The sequence below is a fragment of the Rhipicephalus microplus genome, chromosome X (assembly GCF_043290135.1).
Source record: "Rhipicephalus microplus isolate Deutch F79 chromosome X, USDA_Rmic, whole genome shotgun sequence".
NCBI classification, from domain to species: Eukaryota; Metazoa; Arthropoda; class Arachnida; order Ixodida; family Ixodidae; genus Rhipicephalus; species Rhipicephalus microplus.
The window spans coordinates 112,878,473-112,898,426 of record NC_134710.1 but is presented as its reverse complement, the minus strand read 5'-3'; the positions used below and the strand labels follow the sequence as shown (position 1 = coordinate 112,898,426).

Here is a 19,954-nt window from a genome sequence, read left to right as displayed (position 1 = left end):
TTTGCGTTGGCTTCCCGCGAAAGCAAAGTACAGGTTGATGCAACTCTTTCCCTGGATATAATATTTTTTAAAAAAGTAAAAAAAAACACCTAATAAGGCTTGAGAGTTAGCTACAGGGTAATGTACGACTCGAAAACTAAGGCGAGAGATAAAGAAACGAGAAAAATTTTTAAAAAGAAGCGTCAATAACCCCCCGTGCGCAGCAAATTATCCCACACAGACTACAAAAAATAAAGCTTAAACAGCAGATACCCCTATTGCGAGTCGGTGGTCTTGGGTGTCGCGCAATGCCTCGTTTCGCTTCGGGCTTAGCGCTATACAAGATACACGGAGCCCATGAAGCACTTTGGCACTAAGGCAAACGCCAATTAGAAAAGGCCGGCATGAGGCAAACCAACGGGAAAACTGATACATACGACGTCACGGGCCCTGCGACGCAAGCACGCACCGCAGCCGAGGCGCGGAAACCTGCGAAGGAACGCACCAGCGCAGCCGACGCACATCCTGCGCATCGCTCGCTGCGCTACGAGGCTCAATCGGAGGCAGATGTTCAAAGCTGCGCGTGGCGGCGCAGGAAAAGGCAGCCAGGTAGCGGTATAACTCGCGGAGTTTACACAAGTGGCCCCGCAGCCAGGTCGCCAGACCGCGATGCTCGCTGCCTGCGCCAATACCACGAGTCCGCGCGCTTCCGCCGGCCAGTTGTCCCCTCTCCGCAGCTTTTCATGTCCGTGCCATGGCGATACCAGGACGAGGTATACAGTACGTGTCGTGTCGGATACTAATGTTTGGATGCTACGGACCACGCGAACGTTAAGAACAAGTGGCCCACAACATAACAGGAACTCACGAAAGCGACACCTAAACGAGCGAGAATAATGGTTACTCTTGCGCGCGTCTCCCCAAATCAATGCGTCATGTTCCCCATCGGCTCAAGCGAATTCGTTGACAGAAGAATATAATTAGCTCCATTATCAAATGTACAAACAAAAATAAACCAATAGCCGGAAATAAGCACCTCTTACCAACTTCAATCTTATGCCACACGCAAAACGTAACGCATTTCATTCCGATTGTATTTCTTGATTTGATATGTGGGGTTTAACGTCCCAAAACCACCATATGATTATAAGAGACGCCGTAGTAGAGGGCTCCGGAAATTTCGACCACCTGGGGTTCTTTAACGAGCACCCAAATCTGAGCACACGGGCCTACAACATTTCCGCCTCCATCGGAAATGCAGCCGCCGCAGCTGGGGTTAGATCCCGCGACCTGTGGGTCAGCAGCCGAGTACCTTAGCCACTAGACCACCGCGGCGGGGCCCGATTGTATTTCTGCGATTACGTGCAAGCGAACAAGTTGTACCAATAAAAATACTAATTAACTAACTCACTAATAAAATTTAATGTACCAACGAAGCCCGTAGCTAGAAATCTTTTTCGAGGTGTTACTTCTCGGTAAAACACCCCCCTCCACACGATTGCCGAAGGGCCCGGACCACCGAAAGCATCCCCCCCTGGCAACAAGTCTCATTTTAACTTTTGCGTACATATAATTTGAAAATATACAGGCTTGCGAATGTTGATGCCATTTAAACTAAGTAGAAATCGGGAGAATAGGACTATATATAGTTCTGATAATTTTTCAAAAGCATACCTTCGAGATGACTGCCGTTCACTGTCACTTAATACACCAGCTTTCTACTTCAGTTAATTAACTATTCCCTTGGACATGCGCATGGATCAAACCTAGATGGGAACAAAACATGCGGCGCCTTTTTTTTTTTCCTTTTAGAAGCGAAGCTCCTCTTAGTCTAACCTTGTCACTGGTCACGCGTAGACTATAAAACAAAGAAGGCAAAAGAAATGGATGGTCATTTCTCGTCTCATTTCCTAGATGGCGTTACTCTGCCGCTACTCTCCGATTGGCTGCTGCGCGCGCTTTCCCCAAGTACGCGGAGAACGAGTGCCTCTCTCAGTCTCCGGCGGATCGTTGGTGCGGCATGGACGAAGCAGAGCGGCGGGCACGTTGAACAAGTTTGCGCTCGGCTTCCTTGGCTGGCATCTCGTCGGTGTTACTCGCGCGCCGTCTGTATTCTCGAACGCGATCGGACGCATGTACGGACGGACGAACGCTTCGCACCGCTCATAATCCTTCACTCTATGGATATGCTGCAATTTTTTTTTCAAACAGTCAACTTCACTTTATTTAGAGTTGAGAAAAACGCAGTTTGGTTCTGACAATATGGTCGGGCTTGCTTGAACAATTTTTTGCCAACGTGTCCCTGTGAGATGGGGCTACAGTGGGCAGCACCTTCACCGCACTATTGTGTGTAGGTGGCCGGTGGCGAACATAGAAATGTACGCAGCGGCAATTTTCTGTGAGCGGTGCGAGCCGATTGTCGGCATATGACATACGTTAACTGCAGCCTACTCGTGATAAGTATGCAGTCCATTACCGAATTGATGAACGAAGCGGGCCAAACGTTGATATTACTAGTGAGAGAAACGCAATCTGCCAGTGAAAAGGATGCTGATGCTTGGCGACTGTCTCCATTTCCGCACTGTCCCGTGTCTTGTATTTTAAATGCGAATGCATTTTTAGTCGGGCTACGTCTTGAGTCCATCGGGATCCGTCCACCACCCTCTCCCATAGCAACCGCTGCGGGCGCGAGCACTTATCCTCACCCCTAGCAACCGGAGCACGTGTTGCGAGAGAGTTTAGGAGAGGGTAGGTACAGTGCTTCGCCCACTCCTTTTCTCGCCGTTCACTCTCTCTCCTCTCTGCGCCCCATTTTCCTGTCTCCTCACGCCTCACTCTCTTATGTCTTCTATCCACTTTTCTCCCATTCCCCATCCCCGCAAGCGCTGCGCCGTGCTCCCAACCGGGATGCTCAAATTTGGCGCCTTCTTTCTCTTCTAACCACCACCACCACCACTCTTGACCATTCGCTGTCTGGGTGCGCCTCTCAAGAACATCAGTAAATGTGTGCTCGAGACGCCGCTGTGAAACGCCAACGCCAAGCCGAGAACGCTGCTTGTTTCGTTCACTTCACAGTATTTTTTTAACCGTGCATGCAAAAGCTGGAAACGTATACCACGTTTGAAAAACCCCACGTACGGCGAACGGCGCTATTGGCTGCACGGTGTAAGTTAAAAAAAAAAAGAAAACATTATTCTTCTACCGCCGGGTGGTCACGTGCGAAGCGCCGTTAAGAACGCTACGCAATGTATTCGCCTTTCCTCACGATTCGCTTCGGGGAGGTGGGGGCATTTTTTTTATTTGCAAGTGCTGAGCTTGTGTCTCACCTACTACGCACTGCTGTAGAGCGACGGACTTCTTTACTTGCTTCACGCATGCTGGTCTTGGATACTACAAAAAAAAATATCACTGCCATATCCACAAAGTGAATGATGTTGGAGGAACCTGCTCGGAAGTGCACGGGGCGTTTCTTGGCGAGAACATTTCTGAAGGAAGGCTTGTTAACGAGCCGGCGCATGACGTGCACGTCGAAGGCAGCGTTGTTGGGCACGTTCCGCGGCCGCAACTGCACAGTGTTGGCCTCGTCGATCGGCACGTTAACCACCTGCCCCTTTTTGCCACACTGGCCGCTGCCGTGAGCAAAATGCCAAACGCTCATAAATGGCAGACGTGGAGCTATCATGCGTTCTCCAACGGGGCTGAGAGCAGGTGAGTGGCTTGGGAGAATATCGGTACCCGTGCGTAACACTGATCGTAGGAACTTGTCACGTGCTACCGTGCCTACCAAGCCAACACACACACACACACACACACACACACACACACACATACATATATATATATATATATCATTTACATTATAATTGGCTAATAACTTCCCCTATACCTTCCTTGGCATTATTATCTGTTAGATCTCATTTTTATTCTGTAAAAACACGAAACAACGAGCCCTCAAGTATACACTTGTTTCCCTGATTCATTAACGAGGGTCTCGTACTGGCAGACTTGGTGCCTCTAGGTTGTATACGGGGGACTATTGGTCAGCTGCCAGTTAGTAATAAGTTCACGTGCTACGTGACGCCAAACAGGCTCATAAAGAGTGTACCACACTCGCCGCCATGGCTACTAGTGGCGCTGACTGACACTCCCACGTTTAAATTGACATATATACCCAATAAAGTGGCTGGGGGGATAGCTGTCGTGGTAGCTCAGTGGTAGAGCATCGAACGCGTTATTCGAAGGTCGCAGGTTCGGATCCTGCCCACGGCAAGTTATCTTTTCACCCACTTTTCTTTCTTCTCACTTACATTACAATTGGCCTAATAACTTCTCCTATACCTTCCTTGGCATTATTGTCTGTTATATTTCATTAATATTGTATAAAACACAAAAAAAACGAGCCCTTAGGTATACACTTGTTTCCCTTATATATATATATATATACCTTATATTCCTGGGCCATGAGAATCGCGAATACGCATCCGCACTTTCAGCGCGCTTGTTCTTCCTCCAATAACGGTATAAAAAGGCGACACTTCAACATGCAGCGTTCCCCAATTAAATATCCACATGACAGTGATGCAACAAAAGTTCGGTAATTAAATGGGACAAAGTGTTTTCTAAGCGAATAATGTCTGCCACCTCTACCAGTTGTAACAACGCCGCAAAAGCACTCAAAATGGTGTTGAACATAAATAAAAGAACTTTTCATGCGAAATTATACGACATAGGTGTGAGGCACGCTGTCCGGGTTAACATTTTACCATCTGAATTCTTTAAAAGCAAACCCAAGTCTAAATGCACACACACACGTGTGTGTGTGTGTGTGTGTGTGTGTGTGTGTGTGTGTGTGTGTGTGTGTGTGTGTGTGTGTGTGTGTGTGTGTGTGTGTGAGAGAGAGAGAGAGAGAGCACACGTGCGAGAGCGCATCTTCACCTCTCTACCACCACTGGTTTGCATGAATATACATATGGCCTAGCTCCTATTTACTTCCTCTCAGATGTGCTGGTTCTCTACTCTGTGAGCTACAGCAGCAGGCAGTAAAAAGAAAAACGACACCTAAATAATTTCAGTGCAATAACGAATGAATGAATGGCTTCTTGTAGAAAAAAAAAGTAAACCTCGCAGCATCTTTTCTCCAAATTCCTAGCTTAGTACAGCTGCTTTGTCTTTCGCTCCCTCAATTACCACGAACACGAATTCAACTACTAAAACTTCAAAACGAAAGCACATTTTCGACGAAGTCCCCACTTCCTGCCGAAGCCAGAAATGTCAGATGAAAAAAAGCGAAAGAGAGAGAGAGAGCCTTTGCCATCTACAGCACACTGCCCAAATGAACAGTATGCATGGAAATATTTATCAATGCTGAAAACAAACATTGCACACAGTTTTTGTGCAGCAAAGCATGTGGGGCGACATGCAACAGACTAATATTAAATATAATTTTCCACCAAAATATGAAAGGCAGTACTGAGGTGGTTCAGCCAGTTCAGCATTTCGGATTTTTTTCTTTCTTTACTGGAATAAAAGCCGTTTTGAAGCAATCTTGCAAAAGGAAAAAATGGTGCATTGTATCATTTTGAATATATATGCAAACTAATATTTGAGGCAGATTCTTATTACTGCATTAACAAGAAGGTTGCTGCTCTACAGCAAATAAAGAGACAAGACTAATAGTCAATTGGAAAGCAGTCGTCAATCACACTCGCCTTTATATGGAAGTAAACCATGCTATATTGCAAACCAACTTTGATTTCGTTAGTCATGAAACCAGTCTTTATTAAAGTGCACGCGAAACCACACACTTTTTTTTTAATATCAATGTTGAAATTATGCAACAAGGCAGAATAGACACAAAAATTACGACTGCACAACGATGTTGCATAGTCAAGAATTAAACAGAAATTGACAGCAAAGCAAGCCCTTCTGTGTTCTTATCACAAGATAAACGAGGGTATCGTTCTGGCAGACTTGGTGCCTTCAGGTAGTATACGAGGGATTGTTGGTCAGCCGCCAGCTCATAATAAGATCACGTACTGCGTTACGCAAAAACAGGCAGAAAAAGTGTTCAACGCTGGCCATCATGGCAGCTGATGGCACTGACACTCCCATGTTTAATTCACATATATACACAATCAAGTGAATGGTGGGATAGCCGCCATGGTAGCTCAGTTGGCAGAGCACCGGAAGCGTTATTCAAAGGTCGCAGGTTTGGTCCCTGCCCAAGACAAGCTATCTTTTGATCCACTTTTCTTTGTTCCCGTTTACACTACAATTACCTCATATAACATCCCCTCTCCTTTACTTAGCATGATTGTCTATTAGATCTCATTATTACTGTGTCTAACAAAGAAAACACAAACCCTTAAGTGTACACTTCTTTCCTACGTAAGATATACCTTGGTCAGATTCACCTCAACACACACACCATGTATTCTGGTGAAGCATGATTTAAGTGGTAGGAGAAGACATGGCATGTTTGGTTTCTGCAATCACCAGGTGTAAAAACATAATCTCAACCACAAAAATCAACCTAATCAGAAAACCTGACTACCAAGAAAGCAATTTTATTGCAGATGAGAACATTATGTTCGTCACTGCCTAGGGCTCACTACGTCTTGTCATCAGCTCGACTTACTAATATGGCAAAGGGCTTATCACGTTTAATAACGATTTGCTATATTTAGGCATGCAAATAACTGTATAATACCAATATCGAGTAAGGCAGCACAATGCATGCACAATATTGAGTCAGCATTCAGACACTTCTAGCACTATGCTGCTAGATAAAGCCGTAGTTTACTTTCTGTCACCTCAATCGGTTTGCACAAATCATAGATTGCTTCATTTCCCACTTACTAAAATTAAATAACAATATTACCAGAAGCGATTGCCCTGCAACAATGTTGTACCATTAATTAGCCACCGTTCGAACTTCCCACTGCCACCAAAAGCACATTTTGGCAACCAATTTTGAATGTTCCTGAGCGAGTGGCCAGGCGGATACATCAGGCTTGTTCAGCGATTCCACTTTTTGCACACCATTGCTACCTAGCAATAAAAGTTGTCAATTTTTAACCATGGGCTCATGAAGCATGGCCTGTAACACTTTGGTTATAAAATGAATTGGCACTGCTTCCCTTATTCCACATATGCTAAAAAAGATATTCATATTAGTGCCTCAAGCTGCTTTACTTTCTGCTGAAGACCAACAAGCTTCCTGTATGCAATAAGAATTACTTGAGAACCCTAGAATGTGGAACAGACTAACTTAGCTGTTTGCAAATAACTGCTATTCAGCTTCTTTCTTCCTTTTACAAACTGTTATTAGATAAGCCAACATGTTTGTATACAAGAAACCCGTCTGAAGACAGACGAAGCAAAGACATGATGACGGCGCAACAGGTTTACTATGCTCTATTGAAAAAAATGTCAAAAAATTTTCAGATACAATCTTGGCACTCGGCAAGATCCTACACAATTTTCAGAGTACCAGCCACCACAAGTAAAGGACTACAAGAAGTGGGCTGATACCCACAATTGGAACTGATCTCTATCCAGTGTCAAACAGCGTCCCAAAGTGGAGGAACAAGAGATGAAGCTGGCATGCTCTCACTTTTATAATGTTGCAATTTTAAGTCAACTGATATGAAGAAAAGGAGGTAGGATTCTCAATATTTTACACTGTCCACACAGTGGCATGCATGCGTGTTCTCTCATTTCAGTAGATAAATTGTTACTTGGTAGCTTGACACAAATACCCATCATCTTAAGGAACTAATTCACTTTATCATGAGAGATGTATCTAGGTATTTCTGGATTAATGGGTAAAGCACCAAACTGCTATGCAGAGACACCTTGGTTGACTCCTCCGTAAGAAGAAGTCCGAAATGAGGCACAGCAGTAAAGCAGCACAATGTTCCCGATACAACAAAAGGATAGCCTTTGATTAAAATAGAACTATTCAAATTTCAAAGACGAATTAACTAGTGCCCTCCAAGCTTTCACAGGAAGTGACATATAGTAAGGAAGGAGTTCTGCAGAAAAATGTGTGGAAATGGCAACCATTTTTTAGGTGTCATGTAAATTATGTATGAATGAAAGAAGGAAAGAACTAACAGACAATAGCCAAGGAAAGTATAGGGTATGTTAGCATTTGCCGTAATCATGATACTAATGTGAAGAAATTTGAATGAACTAAAGGATAACTTGCCACCAGCAGGGACCGAACGTTCAAGCTTCAAATTATGTGTGCGATGCTGTACCAATCGATCATTTTCATAACCAGCAAGCACACTCCCCTGCACAGCACATTCACTCAACCAATGGCAGCACTTGTCGTGTTTTCAGCAAGGATGAAGTCCCAGGTGCTTGTGCTGGAGCTTGTGTATCATATGTGTTTACTTCAAGAGAGCTGAGTCCTCATTTTCTGCATAATGGCACAAGCAAACTGAACTTGAACACGTTTGCAGAAGTAACTAGCGGCCATTATTATTGGTGATAACATTTTTGGCAGTACTGCGGAAGCTACAGAAATGAAACACTTGCCGGCACATGTCTAGACAATAGCATTCATTTTAATTTTCCGATTTTCAGAGTTACGTAAGTAGTTTAAGTAAATACAGTTTTCTTCAATATAGAAATATAAGTATGGCAAGCAGTTGTGGTATAAACATGGCGTACCCGATGCTGAGTGGGCCGCGTGTGGCCGAAAACTCGTCATTTCATTTTTTGAGACAGATATACTTGAAATGCAACAAGTGGCTGTCAAAACAGACTAAGCAAGTTCTCTGCAATGTCTATGCTGGAATAAGGTGCCATCAGCTTGAATTGACGAGGAATGCTGTGTGCTGGACTGTCGCAGTGCGCCCCAGAGTGAGTGAACAAACAATGACCCAAATTGAAACTGATGCCCTGCGGGCCCCAGTTGCTTCCCCCAAGTGCAAGAAACTGTGTTTCTCAGGCACAGCTGACAAACGCAAGACTGGAAACATGGGGCTGCCGCCAACAATATGACACGCTTGGGTTGGCGGCATTGCACTGCTAAGTGCACAGTTACTGCATGGGTAATGAAGTGCCTATTGCCAAGAAGCTCCACAATGACATAATCAGTGACCCTGACATGGACATGTCCAACATACCAGGGTTTGAGACTATAAATGTTCCCAATCAATCACGTGAGATGTATACTCGCGTATCTGGACTAGAGTATGTCCACCATAGGTTGGCGAACTCACTCAGACTCAGATCAGTCTTAGTGAATACAGGTGAGTAATATTTTTGCAAGTTTGAGTCCGATTGAGTCCGGTTCAAGAAACTTTTTACAAGTGTGAGCCTGAGTGAGTCCAGCAAAAGAAAATTTTGGCGAGTCTGAGTGAGCCCTAAGCATAAAATATATTTCACAGGTGAGACAATTTTTGCTGACCTATGTGCTCCACGTCACTTTTCTCGACTGAACACAAATACAAAGAAGCTAAGCTTTACTCTTAGAAAGGCCGCGAAATGCTCTGAAAACCTTTCAAGAAGAAAACAACATTTTGAATATCGGTATATATACATAGTAATTCGATGCATCTATGTAACTGATCAGAATGTCACTCTCCCGTTCACATTTTGCATATATACATTTTTCTCAATGCATTAGCGCAGCGAGCAAGCAAAACCAAAACTGGAACTGAAACCGGCTGCAAGTTGCCGGCCTACTTGCGTAGTAATCCAAATGTGCGGATGGCCCACCTCAGTAGCTTTCGCTCCAAAGCCAAGATAAGTAGTCACTGAGTATACCTGGGCTAAGCGAATCGCCGGAAAGCTAGCTCTGCAATACAAAAAGGGCTATTTGAGCTGCAGCGACAATCGCACTGCCATTCACATTATTCAGTATAGCTGTGCATTTAAACCTGGGCACATTAGTCCGCCCTGCTCGTAGCTATGACGACTAGTGTGGAACACACCTTTTTAGCCTGCAGGCATTGCATGGCGCATGATCTTTTTATAAGCTGGCAGCTGACCAATATTCCTTCACATACTACTTGAAGGTATTAGGTCTCCCAGAATGAGACTTTTGCAATGAATTAACAAAAGAAAAGAAGATAAATAAATGTAAATTATGCGCGTGACATCAGTGAAAAAAGTGAGAAAGGGTGGAATAAACAAGCATATAGCAGTCGATGCAGTCATTATTTTAGCATTGAAGAAAGAAGACAAAGCTTAAGGTCCTGTCGTTTTATTTTTTTCTATGCTAACGTCCTCTTTTTCATTTTTTATCCATCAACACGCACTTTTACAAAGCCACCCAACTTGCCACTCTTGTCAAAAAGGGTTCGTTGACATTCAGTCTTGACACTTTATGATTTCTAAAAACTTCAATTATGTCATGAAACTATAGAATTTCAATGATTCATTACAAAACATTCAATGATTCACTGAAATTGTGCGTCATCATCAATGATGATGCAGGCACCTTGTTTGACATTAGTTTGCTGGAATGTGGCACTCTGTTAAAAGTAAGCACTTTTGGGCTGCCACTTGAGTTTATTGTTGCTTCTCTGGCTCACATAAATGTAATACCTAGCAGACAATTGCCAGTGCATGAACCATGACCAAGCTTGTCTGCTTGCAACGACTGCAACTGATGCAGAGCCTGTAGCAACTACCCGTTTGAATGCCTACCATCGGACACATCAAACGGAGGCAATCTGACATGCTTAGGAACTTGCTCATTTTTTATTAACTATATATTTCCCTTCACCTTCAGGATCTTTTTACTCCACCCTTTCCTCTCTCTTTCAATGTTTCAATGGTCCAGTGCCTCAGGTCCCCGTTCTTAGCAGACCTGTTCTTACTGGCTGATCAACGCCAGTCTAAGCTATCTGCCTTCAAGCTGTCAAATGCATATTTGTTGCCTCTGCTCAACCATTCTACAAACAGGCTCCTTAATGACAGCTTACTGTCACCCTCATCCCAGTTCTATGCCATTGAATAGGCAGAATATATAAAGACATAAAACATAACAGAAAATTTTTAGTATCATAGCCCTCGATAAAAAGATAAAAGCAGAAAAGCCATGAGGGGAAAAGGACACGAATTGACCAGCATGTTTACTTTGAAAGTTGTTCATAGATTAACGCTACAATTATACATGCCAAAAAATTATCAGCTGCATCAGCATTAATTAAATTTGTATTGTTTAACAATTGATCGAGCATAATGTGTATAACAAAGCATTGAAGCTGCTTACTACAGATACAGTAGTTGAGGTCCTTATTCATATAGGAACTTCCGTTTGAACACGCATGTAAACAAGCTTGTCAACCAAACCCATCAGAATGCAGCACAATAGTGGCAAAGAAGTAAGCAAGCAAGTATAAACATGGCTTAGCAGCAGAGTGCCCTAACCTCAAAATCCTGAATGCAGATCGTTGTAGTGTATCTGCTATGACGATAACTGTGCCATGTGGTACTCATACTTTTTGTTGAGTCACAATAATTTTATGTAAGTTAAAAAATTGTGCTTAGTGTTATATTTCTATTGGTGAAATTATGATATATTTGCACAGTCTTGTATTTTATACTCACTTGAAAAAAACTTCAATAATCATTCAGCATAATAAATGAAGCATCAATTCTGAGAAGAAAATTAATGCAAGATCATAAAAACTAAAAATTTATGTATTTGGACATCCCTGTCAGTCGCAGTTTATAGCGCACACATAGATTTTAAAAATAACGTGTTACAGCTGCCACTTTACTAGCGCTCTACATCATTACTTTCAGGGTTGCCCTCATTTACTGCTGAAACGATAAGTCATAAGACATGCCCCTCTAGGGCCCATCTGAAATATGTACACTTTCCGCAGGAATGCTTGCCTCCAGTCACCCCTGGTGGACCATTTCTGACTGATAGCTTGAAAATAGGATCACGGATGCATCTTCCTATTGTACTCATATACTACTTAACTATTTAGCAACAACACATTAGCACAGCATATTTACTGCTACGGTTTACCTCCTTCAATGTCATAAAGGCACAACTTAAATTTTATAGACCTTATGCAAAATCACTGTTATTTGTCGGAGGTTTGATGAAGCTACCGATTTCGCACCATGTTGGATGCTTGTGTACTAATCTTATTGCTGCCGCTTCTGTAGCTTCTTGCTTGTATCTGCTTTGAGAGTGTCCGATCTGGGCACAAGAGCATCTCTGATTTAATGATTTGATTTGTATGGTTCAACGTCCCAAAACCACCATATGATTATAATAGACGCCGCAGTGAAGGGCTCCGGAAATTTCGACCACTTGGGGTTCTTTAACGTGCACCCAAATCTGAGCACACCGGCCTGCAACATTTCCACCTCCATCGAAAATGCAGCCAGGAATTATAGGAAATAAAGCGTTGATAGCTATTTGAATATCATGAGTGTAGTGTAGAATGTGGTTGGTATAGGAGGCTTTAGCGTGAGACATGGCGAGACACGCGATGAAAAGTGCTGCGCATCCATTTCAAAGTGTATTTCATAAGGGGCAGTCTACATAGGTCGACCAGATGTATAATGCATTAAATATTTAGCGACTTTTCCTCTATTTATTATATGGAAATAAAAAATATTTCACTGTAGTCATCGACGCATGTTATGTACATACTAATTATTGCACAATTAAGATGTAAAATATTTCTGCCTCTCACACATGTGAAAAACTAACATGAAAAGTGTCAGCTGCTTTAAGAAGCAGGTGCCGATTAATTGCTATTTTTATGAATATCCTTCTGCAACGTGTTTATGATTAACACGATATGCTAACAATATTCGTGTTCCCATCGGCGCTTTCGGGGCCTCCGATGCCTTACAATTCAACCCAATCTAGCAAGACAGTTTTGGGAGGCTAAATGAGCGCTTGAAAAACTACCTCAGCACGTAACCAGTGATAGTGCACCCATGGTTGAATGTAACATGCATCTGTTGGAACAGCCTTTCTTAAATCTTACAACTTTCATACAAAGCGTGCCACACACAAGCACCTGCTACCATTTCATAACTTACAGGTATGAATGGGGGACTTTTCAAAAAGGATGGGGGGTCAGCTTCAGTGAGCAGCTGATCTGTGCTCTTCTTGACATTTAAATGAAAAGAAAGCAAGGGGGTGCAGTGAGGACATCTGGGCCCCCCCTCTGAATTTATTAGCAGTGATAGCACATGAAGTCCTTGAAAAATATGCATAGTAAGACAATTTGTGTGCAATGCATCCGACCAAGGGCTACCTATTAAACTCTTCAACCAAAAAACTACAATCATGCTCCAGTCAATGGTGTAGACAGGAGTAGCAGACAAAGCCCGTACTCCCCCCAGCCCCCATTGTTTTTCTTTTCTGCCATAGAATACAGAGTGCAAAATGACACTCGACCACGCTCACCTGCCCAGGCCCCAATTTGGATCAATTGCGTGCGCCCCGCCCCCCTCCCGAGTTATGCCACTGGTTCCAGCCAAATTGGTTCGTTAGCTGAGAATCAATTACACATACAATTACTAGCTGTCAGCCATCAGTTGTTGTCACAGCGCAATAAACCCAATAATGGTGTCAACAGCAGCACAGGCTTGCCCTAGCAGCAGAGATCGATGCAGCTTTGAAGCTTATACAGGCAGCCGGTTTGTCTGTGCCTGCAGGCACATGGCGCGAAAACGGTTTCGTTCCGGCATGACACGAAAGAGTTTTTTCTAATGAGCGCCGATAGTGTAGCACACCGCATCTATTAAAAATTGCGATTGTAAACATCAGTCGTAAGCAGCAGGCAGAGCAACGAAACGTTCTGCTGCTTCTCGTAGGCCGCCAGGAAATCTAATAAGTCAGTTTCCTGCAAAGATTTTTTTTTAGCATCCCGATTTCCTCAACCTGAGTGTCGCGCCACATGAAAATATCTCGCCACACATTGAAACATATGCTCCCAGGGTGCACATGTGGAAAGCACCCCGCCTTCAACATGACAGAATTGTGAAAAGTGGCTGCTAGATGGCAGAAGATTTTGCTAAAGGTCTATTGGCCACTGCACCAGAATATCGAGAGAACCATCATACAAGCATTTCGATGAGGTCCCAAACATGGCTTCCCACCATGAGTATATTGCTTCCGTTGAGTCAGCGCAAGTCATCTGCAGTCTCAGTTGGTGACGACAATCTCGAACTGACTAATCAATTACCAATAGAGTTACCATTTAAAATTGCATTGTGGAATACCATGGACACATTTGTTAACTTAATATCTACCAACATACGGTACCGTAAATCAAAACTTCAGCAAATTGCTGAATTCAAACTAGTGAAGTCATGCTCCAGCAAATGAATGCCTCGATTCATTTGAATGCTTCAAATCAAGAATTGGCGTACTTGAATTCTTCAGCACGTGGTGTGCCAGAGCGATCACTTTGTTTCTTGCAGCCTCTCAAGTTTTGTTTGGCTTGTGTTCTTGGATAAGCATGTGATCTAACCTTTTTTTTTGTAACCTATATATATGTGTGTCTTAACAATAATGAATTCGTTGAAAGTCTATTCTGATTCTCGACGTTTCTGTGTGCATTGTCTAAATTTTTGCACTGAGCAGTTTAATAATGGAATACCAACAAGCCCAATCTCACACCACTTTCCTCAACAACCTCTTTTTTTTAGCAGTAGATGATGCTGCTGCATTTTATATCACAATGGTTGGAAAAATCGTGGGTGGCAGAACATCTCATCTATTGCGGGGCTTCCGTGAGCAGTGACACAATGAGCACAGCACATGGGTGTGGTCAAGCTGTGGATCTGGAGCAGCAGGTATTATGTGCTTGCCGACCAAAACTGTGCATCGCAGCGGTGGGCATCTTGCAAGAGCAGTGCATGTGACATGAAGCTCTGTCTGCATATTGCAATGTCGTTACATCGCCACAACCACATGCTGTATGGTCGCTTGCATGTGAAACTGGCTTCAGATTCCCCACAATAAATAAGAAAGGACTAGTAGAATTTTTTACCTTGCTGTCCTTATTCCATTTGCTTGCACTCATTGCAGTGGACTGCGATAGGCAAGGCGTTGTTTCAAGCTAATTGTTATTTTATAACTACACGTTTTATAATGCAGAACGTCTTACAAAAAGGGCAAAGAAATATGACAGGCACAAGCTCTTGTGCCTGTCGTGTTTTGTCTTTTGTGCAAGAAGTTCTGTACTATAAAGCTTGTAATTACATCATAAGCAATTAGAACGACTGCCAGTTGGGCATGTTGGTGTACATTCATGACGGTGAAGCACTAGAAAAAAGGAAGACTTTTGAGAACCACTGGATACGGCATAATTAGCAACTGAAAGTTTTGTTTGAAATGAAATTTTCAGCTGCTTGTAGCGCCTTGTCTTGTGTTTTTCATAAGTCTGTTTTTTACAAGTGTTTCACTGTCATATAATGAGCAACTTGCTAAATAACAAGCAGTAATAATATCTGCAATTTTACGAGCCCAAGCCTTTATGTGCTTACGTAGCACCCAGTAGTGGAGGGTTCTGGAAATTTGGACCACCTAGGGTTCTTCAATAGTACGCTGATATTACACAGTATGCAAGCTTTTAGCATTTGGATTTCATCAAAGTGCGACTGAGATCAAACCAGCAACTTTTGAGTCAGTAGCCAAGTTCGGCAGCCCCTTTGCCACCATGGTGGCAAAAAGCAGTACAAGAGCTCTCAACAAATTGAGCTCGAACATAAATGTACAGCGAAATTCCTATAGAAATTCAATATTTCACTAATCTTTCACATTTTCACGGAGGCATCATAGAATGTGCGGAGTTTTTTCAACATAAAATCGAACTGCACTGAAATATATTTTTTTCCCAGAAGCCCCAACATGAAAAGTACACTTACCTCAAGCTCCTTCTCGACGCTGAATTGCCGTACTCTTTCCTCCACTTGCGAACCGCGACGGCCATGATTTTTTCGGCCCCTTGGAGGTGGCAGGGGCATGTCAGGCCTTTTTGGGCTTCCACCAATAGAGTGTTTTTTTTGCGGTAACGGAGGTGGAACATCTTCATAGCAGTTGTCGTCAACTAACAGGCAGGGGCTTGAGTGGATACGGCTAACACCGATCGGAGAACGAGGAGGGTATTCACTTGCAGCTCTCGGACAGTCCGGAGAGTAATGCCTCCATTGTGGTTGCTGCGCAGTGTGGCCTGGTGGAGGTGATGAGTACTCTCTAGGTTGGTCCTGAGACATTAATCCACTACAATTGTCGGTTTCTTCTATAGATGGGTACGATGGAAGTGACAGGTCATGCCTGCTGTTATGAAGTTCTTCAAGGTACTCATTGCGAAGTATGAGAAATTTGGTTCCCTGTAAAAACGCCACAAAAAACTCATTCAAATACACAAAAAAGAAAAATAATAATTGGAAGATCTACTCTTTTAAAATGTTAATCAATTATCCATTCTTTCAGAAAACATGAACCTGCCCCAATAGATGGAATTATAATGTTGCATCACAATCAAAGCAACTGGATACATCAGAAATTCAGACAGCAGTTTCAAAGGTGTATGAAAGCAATTAGTAAGTGCTGAAAGCATTCGAAAATTCCTTTAATATACTACAAAATGCAAATGAATATCGTGAATCAATATGTCCCCTAAATTTACATATTCAATATATACAAGGACGAGAACAAGCTGTAAAATAATGAATAGCTTAGTTTGACAAAGAGAAATGACAAGTGAATATTGTTGCACATGACATGATCGTCCATAAATGGTTTCAAAGACAAGTGATAAAAGACTGCTGAGCAGGTAATTCCTGAGCCAACATTTTCGACAAGAGAGCTTGTCTTTGCCAGGAAGCCAAACCTCCTTGTCAAAACATTTAAATCCAGTGACATTCCCCATTAATTTGGGGGAAGTGACTACTTGTCACTTCAAGCCTTCCTCTATTTTTCTCTGCTTCTCTCTTGTTAGCAATGCTAAGTGCCACTCCTACAAAAGGTCAACAATACACCTCTAATGCAAACACGCAACAACTAGTGTATGAAAGCCGTCTTCTAACAAGTTGAACACCTTTTTAAAGAAGAAGCAGTGAAGATCTGTTTTCAACTGCTCCTTTTGAACCTGCTATCCAAATCATGGTGCTACCTTTCAGAACATAACCAGTGAAAACAAACTCATGGACCTTGAAACATCACGTAAGAAGTCATCTCATTACACATTTAAAAAAAAAAACTTAACACCATGTTCACAACAATATGCCCATAGTTCCCTCGATTCTGTGGGTACCAGTAAACATAACCGTATCAAATATTAAACCCATCGAACTGCTTGTGAGAGTAGAGGGAAAAAAATGCATTCCTGAGTTCACTGGGCAAGCAAGCTTAAATCACGGGTTTATGTACAAGCATGGAAGCCTGGAAAAGTTACTCATGCAACGTTATGGTGGTATTCACAGCATAAGATCCACTGAGGAAAAAGACAAAAGAGAGTAAGAAGAGTGCCGACAACACACATGGATGCTCAGGCCCTCTTTTCAGTTTTGTCCGTCTTTTTCCTCTTTGTCAATTTTGAGCTGTGCCTACCACTATAGCACACTTATTTGCATTTAGCCAGTTGTGTGTACTCAGTAAAGTAATTATTGTGTTCTCCACTTGAAACATCATAATGAGCAAACAAAAAATGGCCACATGGGGGCCTTGGAGAAAACTTTTCAAATGTCGTAGTAATTTTTTTGCAGACAGCAAACTTAATATAGTCATATGAAATGCTTCCAGCCTTTATATTAGAAGCACAATCCACTAGTTTACACTTAACAGAACGACGACAAATGTTCAGCAAGGTAAGCATATATCATTATGCCCATATATTCAAGCACTCAATCCCAATCTAATGCCTTCCTTCGGCAAGGTGTGCCTTCCTTCCTTAAACAGGCACAATACCGCTTGAGTCGGTACCACATTATTTATCATGGCAGTACTAGCTGCAAACCCGAAAAAAGTACAGTTTCCTTAAATCACACTAATTCAAATAGCCACCAAACTAATGAAAGTGGCTCACAAATGACGTTATGCAGCTATCCAGAACTACGTGCACACATTCAGCAACAATAATGGGAGCGGGGCCGCAGGAAGGAAAGTATAGTGTTTACGAGATACTTCTTGGGATGCTTTGCTGCAAACAAAGTGATACTATAAATAGCACGCACCACCAGCAATAATTCAGAACCGAATGTGTCTACTGCAATTTCCATGTTATCGTAGGCACTGGAGAGTTGCTCATTAACGTTTGATACCACGACAGCACACCGCAGTTTCTCTAAGCCATGGTAGCTCGGCTACGAGACAGATCTAACGAAAATCGAGGAGCTCACCTCAAAACAAACTCGTATTTAAAACGTCCCATACGTGGAGTTTCCTTTAGGACGGTAATTACGGTTAGGGGGTCAAGGACCAAAATACACTGCCCATCGTCGATTTCCTCAGACGATTTGAAGTAAAACGTCTTGAATTTACTCACATTTTCTTCTTTCACACACGCGAGCCTATTGATGAAGTCCTTGAACTTCCGTCGGATGCTATCTGTAAGAGAACAAGTTCGTATCACGGATTGCCGAGATCGCCGAGCAATGACAACACAACGGTGCAATCTGGCACATCACGATTGTTTCTCCGCCTTTAACGTCATTTGTTAGAGACTGTACTTAAAGAGTCGCGAAATACGTAATGCCTTATCAATAATATTCGCACACGGGTTGGCCTCACGGAAATACGGCAGATAGAAACGTCCGATAATGGCAGCAGCCTAAGTTTGCTTACCTTTGTGAACAGGGTCGTTCAGGTAATGCCTGAAGTGTTTCACGAGTTCCGGGTTTGTAACTTTGCCTCCTTTGTCTATTAAGTACTGCTTTACTAGTTCAAAGTTAAATGCCTCTATGCTTGTCATTGTGAATAGAAGTGGCGCCTCTAAAAGACACCTGTTAGAGGCCCTCTCCAGCCCTCTCTGCCTTGGAAGACAACCGACCGCGTTTACCGTTGCTCACGTGTTGCCAGACGTGTGCAAGAAAGTTTGGTCGCGCGCGACCGAGAAACAGATTCTCTATGGCCAAATCTAGCCGATGAGCGTGGAGAAGCAAGTTACGGTTTCGGTATCCGTACTAGCTGGTGCGCCCGCCAAAGCAAGCTTCAGTCAGGACGACGGTGTGAAAAATAAAAGTATTTTTACACCATGGTCAGGACTAGCACTGCATTTCGTCCAATATCTCTTTTGCCGACAATACAGCCAGCACTAAGAAACTTCGCTGTATTGTAGGGCTAGATTCATTTCGAACACTACACATATTGACTGTTCCCTGCCGTATTAATTAGTTCGACGGAAAAAAAGAAAGCATGGAGATAGGGAGAAAGAGAAAAAACAATAAAGGATGGCGTAGATTTTTTTATTTCCATTTCTATTTTTCAAAGGCACCAAGTTACCCAGGGGGACAAACTGAAGGCATGGACAAGCAAACGAATGTTTCCAAACCTTTTCTAATACTGAAGTCACAAATTCCTATTAATGAATCGGGGACCTACTTACACATTCCATCTGTGTAATTATTTCCTTGGAATCAGACTGATGTAAGTTGAAGTTATTCAGGTAATTCAGTAAATACGCGATCACTACTTCTCTAATGTAACCCGTTTAATAGCACCAGTGTTTAGGACAGTGGTTGCAGACACACTTCAGGTAGGCCCCGCCACAGTGGTCTAGCGGCTAAGGTACTCGGCTGCTGACCCGCAGGTCGTGGGATCCAATCCCGGCTGTGGCGGCTGCATTTCCGATGGAGGCGGAGATGTTGTAGGTCCGTGTACTCAGATTTGGGTGCACGTTAAAGAAGCCAAGGTGGTCAAAATTTGCGGAGCCCTCCACTACGGCGTCTCTCATAATCATATGGTGGTTTTGGGACGTTAAACGTCACAAATCAATCAATCAATGCACTTCAGCTAGCAAGCTAC

At 43.0% G+C, this 19,954-nt stretch overlaps 1 protein-coding gene across 1 annotated transcript in view; it reads right to left on the bottom strand.

Annotated features, from left to right (window-relative positions):
- The window catches only part of LOC119176792 (uncharacterized), a 46,151-nt gene extending 27,155 nt beyond the window's left edge, over positions 1-18,996 (bottom strand). The window contains exons 1-3 of the mRNA XM_075876404.1: positions 18,776-18,996; positions 18,477-18,538; positions 15,856-16,320 (exon numbers count right to left, since the gene is read on the bottom strand). Of these exons, the coding sequence (XP_075732519.1) occupies positions 15,856-16,320; positions 18,477-18,538; positions 18,776-18,902 (654 nt within the window). The 5' untranslated portion in view covers positions 18,903-18,996. The remainder of the gene's footprint in view (positions 1-15,855; positions 16,321-18,476; positions 18,539-18,775) is intronic.
- Positions 18,997-19,954: the final 958 nt, after the last annotated feature.